At 47.4% G+C, this 5,647-nt stretch overlaps 1 protein-coding gene across 1 annotated transcript; it reads right to left on the reverse strand.

Annotated features, from left to right (window-relative positions):
* Positions 1-275: 275 nt before the first annotated feature.
* On the reverse strand, positions 276-2,546 carry LOC34623688 (NADP-specific glutamate dehydrogenase). The gene is made up of 6 exons (XM_022736802.2): positions 2,274-2,546; positions 1,960-2,181; positions 1,438-1,674; positions 1,019-1,237; positions 617-845; positions 276-502 (listed from the first exon to the last, which is right to left on the reverse strand). The coding sequence occupies exons 1-6, from the start codon at positions 2,544-2,546 to the stop codon at positions 276-278; spliced, it is 1,407 nt and encodes a 468-aa protein (XP_022592842.2).
* Positions 2,547-5,647: the final 3,101 nt, after the last annotated feature.

A 5,647-nucleotide genomic window follows, 5' to 3' on the forward strand; every position in this document is an offset into this window, starting at 1 on the left:
AACATATTTGGTTTCCTGTACAGTTACACGGCATTTATTTGTCCTTACCTACAACAAAGTGGATAAAGAAGCGCATTGAGAGAAAACTGGGAGATCAGTTATTGACCTCTCGGAGAGCTAGTACTCGAGACAATCCGCTTCGGTTGCAAATGCAGGTGAATCTAGGCGACAAGAGAAAATGATGAGAGGCTCAGAAAGTGCCCGACTGCCCCTCAGCAGGAAGCCATATGTGCATCATCAGGGCAACTAGGCAAACAAAGTGGCTGCAGGCTCCCTCACACGTAGCCTTCGGCTATGACAGCATCAGCAACTTTGCGAAAACCAGCGACATTCGCTCCAGCAATTAAGTCCCTCTCGTTCTTGCCATACTCTTGAGCTGCCGCAACACATTTTTCAAATATGTCACTCATTATTTGCCTCAGCCTTGAGTCTACCTCGTTGCGCGTCCATTGCATTCGTGCGGCGTTTTGACTCATCTCTAAACCGCTCACAGCTACACCACCTGCGATACAGAGCACTCATGAGTTGACAAATGGGCGTCTTCTGAACGCGATCGATGTGTTTTACTGTATCCAAGCATTAAAATCCAGTTAAACAGTGAAGGTGTCCTGGGTACCTGCATTGGCAGCTTTCGCGGGACAGACAAGAACACCGTGCTTAGCGAACAAATCAGTCGCCTCCGGTGTAAGGGGCATATTAGATCCCTCAATAACAACCAAACAGCCATTTTTGCACATTTGGTCTGCGGCAAGTTCGTCGATCTCGTTCTGTGTAGCGCAAGGGAATGCGAGCTCAGAGGCCACGCTCCACGGCGTTCCCTTGGGCTCGAAAACGATATCTACTCCCTGCATTCAGAGTAGAGACGCAGTGGCCAAAACGAAGCTCAATTTAGTGTCATGGGCTGCTGCATTAGAAGCATCAATATCTTCAAAGACGTGTAGCAACGGTGGAATGTTTCGCCAATATGGTGTACCCGCACGCAAAATGCATTGCAACGGGCTCGGGTCGCTAGGCTTACGTCTGCGAAAGACTTTACGCGCACCGACGGATCTGCTACCTTGGTGAATTTTATAAGTTGGATTGTTTCAGCCGAAAATCCTCTTTCGCAATAAATCAAGCCTTCGCTGTCGCTTAGTGTCAAAACGGTGGCGCCCATCTCCAGCAGCTTCTCAGCGCAGTACACAGCTACATTTCCACACCCACTCAACGTGCATGTCTTCCCACTCAAACTCAGGTTCTGAGTACGCACACATAAACTTCCAAGGTCAAACCTTAGTGAGAACATCACCGTGGTTCTGTGAAATGGCAATGACGTAGTCTGTCTACAAAACTCCGCACTCGTAGACCGCTTCTTCATCAAAATTGCTTGATATACAAAAACAATTTTAAGCGACAGCTAAAGTAGTGAAGGCGCTCCTTTTACTCTTTGGTACTGACCAAAAGCCTTCTCAAGACGTTGTCAGCGAAGTACGCACAGCCATATCCTGTAGCTTCTGGGCGTATTTCCGATCCCCCCCAGCCAATGGCTTTGCCAGTGATGGCGCCTTCGAAATTCGAGGATAGGCGCTTGTACTGTCCAAACAAAAACCCTATCTCACGGGTTCCAACACCAATATCACCTGCCGGCACGTCTCGGGAAGGCCCAATATGCCTCGCTAGCTCGGTCATAAAGCTCTGCAAATCGAACGCAGAGTGAGTGAACTTAAGGTTACACTTCCCATCTATAATGATAAACTGGTAGACGAGACATACCATTCTAGAGGTTCAAGAGATTTGAACGTTGTACGAGCCCCATCATGCTACCAGCATAAGATTTGAAGCTGAGAAGAGATGGCAAGAAACCAATCGAATAATAGATCGAATCTGGACATATGTGGTATTACTTGACATACCCCAAGCAACAGAAAGTCTAGGACACCAAAAATTTATTAGCACAGGCTGCATTAATGTGATGCTCACTTGGCAAAACCGCCTGATTTCGTTAATAGATTTGCCTTTGGGGTCAAAGTCAGAGCCTCCCTTCCCTCCTCCCATCTGAAGTCCTGTGAGGCTGTTTTTGAAAATTTGTTCGAAGCCAAGGAACTTGACAACAGACAAAGAAACAGTGGGGTGAAATCGCAAGCCACCCTTGCAAGGTCCAATTGCCGAGCTGAACTGGACGCGGTATCCGCGATTTACGCGCTGCACAAATATCACACACCTTACCATAAACGAACGATCTGGCTTGCATGCATCAGTGCCAATGCGTGCGTGTGGAGTGGAGTAGTACTTACTAAGGTGCCGTTGTCGTCAAACCATGGCACACGAAATGTCACTGTTCGCTCGGGCTCGGCAATGAGCTCGAATACCGAAATATATTGTGGGTTTTTCACCAGAAACTCCTTAAGGGATCCGAAAAATTCCGAGAAAGCCTGTAGGAACTCTTGCTGATGGGCATTTCTGACCTTCACGCGGTATTCCAGGCGCTTTAGCAGGAGCTCTGGGCTGCAGTTAGAAGGGGTGCTGGAACGCATGACGTCAGGATGATTGAGGCCATTTTCTGCCATGTTTTCCATGCTTAAGAGGATAGTGTTCTCTTGAAATCTCGATCCATCTGAAAGCCGGGTGCACACAAAAGTCGTGAAAAATAGGTCGAGTCACTACGATGTAGGATATATTCAGTTTGCTAACACGCAGGAAATCCACATCCATTTTTGCCTCGACACTTGTACGGCACGCATAGACGTATATTTTTTGGAAATTGGTTGAAACCCCATGCCGTAGAGCTTGACCATCAGTGGAAGTGCCATAATTACCAAATTATTTGATGTATGTGCCTACTTATTTTTTTCTCTCCGTTCCCAATACTTGCATGTGACGGTAAAAGATTTGTTGTCGGTGCTGCGGCCCCACAAAGCAACCTTGGGGGTAAACGGCAAGTTCAACCTGTGTAGAGTTGGATTTCTTTCGAAATAACTCTTTAAATTACAAAAGACTGCATAGGACCGAGGGTAAAAAGGAAACCAAGACGCCTGTGCTTGCAGAAACGTGGGAGGGCCACTGCATCCGTCAGCGACCGGCACTGTCAACAGTCTGATAGCTAGGGCACGTCTACTACCACCACTGTTACCATGATTTCGGCAATTCAAGCATTTTAAGTGCGCACCACTGGTAATTTAAACCAAAGTGGATTTACACAAAGGTGTGCCACGAAAGCTTTTGAAATGCCAGTTAGCGCGTATCTTGATTTGCACTACTGCCACATGCCGTCGCAACCACTGAGGGTGTAGAAGTTCAGTGAGATAGCGTATTGTTAACGGATCATAAGGCCTCTTCTATTAGCGCGGGGGCGGAGATGCACCTGTCCGGTGCTTCATAGCTTTAGAGGTCATTGTGGAGCATTGTTCCCTGAAAATTCGGTCTAGGGCTCCCTGTGCCTCCAACCTGCGCTCGAAGCATCGTATATAATGACGAAGTCCTGTATTTATTTTTTCAAAACCAGAATTTTTTTAGAGTTCTTGAAATATACAAGTTTCTTCGGCCTACTCAGAGTTGCTAGTTCCTTGGATTCGCTTCTTAATGTAAATCGGGCTGTCCATAGTAAGCGCCGGGGCAAAGCGGTAAGCTACACTTAGTCACTTCCCGTAAAGTGATCATATTTACCCAATATTTTGATATCGACCGACCAAGTGGGTTGTCTGTTGGTATATATGTTGCAGATTTGCGCTAGCCAGATTCAAGAAGGCGCCACGCTGTGCTTGTGGGGGTGTGCTGAATGCTACTGGCAACTAGCTGTGAATGCTCGGCATGCTTAAAGCGTGCAGCTGCGCACACCCTATCTGGCCCTTTTCTCGAATAAGTAAACCCTGAGCGGCGACGGCAATTTCTCAGGAGGCAGGCCTCCTGAGAAACTTTGAATCACTATGATAATGTCTAAAGCTAAGTGTCACGAAGCAGAGACCTTGGATAAGACATTGCAGTTGGAAAAACCACATGGCTTGGTGCAACTGTTGCCCGCTCATCTACCGGCTGTGAAAGCAGCGGAATTCAAGATAACCTACAGCTGTTATATACTTTCTACCAATTTACTCGGCGATTCGGCAATTTTACATGCCCATCGGCAACAAAAAGAGACGAAATTTAAAGGTGGCACAACACCTATTGGGGCAGTAGAGGCCGGCTTGAAAAGCGATGCGAACGCAGTGACTCTACAGCTAGTAGAAAGGCATGACCGGTCAGCCGATAGCGTCTTAAAGGACGCGTCGATGTCGTATGACAAACCTAATAGTTCGGTGGCGGTAAGGCTCGGCAAGTACCCAAAAGTTTGTACACCGTTTGGACTTATACCTCGCTTTGTATACCCTGAAGGAAGAGAAAAAAGCGCTCCATGCGGCATATTTGCTGGAAGGAGGCGCTCTTCAGTGGAGGGTATATTTATCTAAAGGAACTTCGTCAGCCTGGAGGAACTACCATGGTTTACGCCTTCAGAAAAATTTTGGCTGGTTGACTTTGCCGGTGTAGAGCTTGCTTTCAAGCTATGGTTGGGCTGAGTGGGTTCAAGTAAGGGGATATTCGAATAAAATGGCATGCTGAGAAGCATGAAGCTTCGGTTTGCAAAAGTCACGGCGCAGATGAATAGCTGCTTCTTCGATTATAAATTTAAGTTTACTTGAAATTTTAAGTCAGGTGGTAGCAGCTTGGGTGGCGACTCAGCTACTTCACAGCCAGCTGGTGAAATTCCTGTAGATAGTGGACACAAACGACAGGTGCGGGTATGTGAATCATGAACTACTGATGCTGCCGGAGCAAATTAGCGTGGATCCTATGTGTTTAGCTACAAGGGACGATCTAAGTAGATTTTGAACTTAAGCATCACTAGGGCGCATGCCGACAGGTCTTGGCCTATAAGATAAGTGCAACGGGAAAAGAGTGCCAGATGGAGCCTATCTCCAGATAGCCCCCCAACGATACACGAGCTTCAACGGTGGGAAATTTGAGCCATACTGCCAAGATCTGCAAGCCAGTGAAAGACCTGAAGAATCTTAGCAACAGGACTAGGCACAGCGGAAGCAAGGTGCTTGACGACCAAAGCAGGCAGTTCAGAGGAATGAAATCCTCGGCACCCAGACTGCGGATAGTGCCACATTTTTCAATCACGTGCCAATTTTGTACTTGTGCTAGCTCTTACTAGGCGATAAAATTTGCCACCGTCATTCGAGAGTGCTTGCGAAATAAATCTGTTATCCGAGGAGCCAGCGCACAAGGGCAGTTCGCATGTTCATTCGTTGATGCAGTTCCCAAGACTCAGGTTTGCTGAGAGGGGGCAAAATATCAAGACTGGCGAGGCCACAGCAGGTAAATGGTTCTTTAATTCAATACTAGGCATCATCAGCATATCCTAGGACTTCTACATGGGATCCTTGCACCATGACGTAGTCCTAGCCATGCCATCGGGGGACCCGATGGCAGGGGCGCACATGGCCACAGCTGCGTGGTGTGGAAGTTTGTCGTTTACAAAAATAGAAAGATACTACTCCTGGTTTCCTTTGATATGCCGTTTTCATCTATTGTGGGCGGGATAAAGCCGGTGCCTTAAGTAGTTGAGGCAGAGTGTTCATGCTGGCGGCCTAGCAGTGTAGTATGAAAAGACGATTCTGAGCAAGCACCC

Source organism: Cyclospora cayetanensis, unplaced genomic scaffold (assembly GCF_002999335.1).
Source record: "Cyclospora cayetanensis isolate NF1_C8 unplaced genomic scaffold, CcayRef3 CcayRef3_contig_344, whole genome shotgun sequence".
NCBI lineage: Eukaryota > Apicomplexa > Conoidasida > Eucoccidiorida > Eimeriidae > Cyclospora > Cyclospora cayetanensis.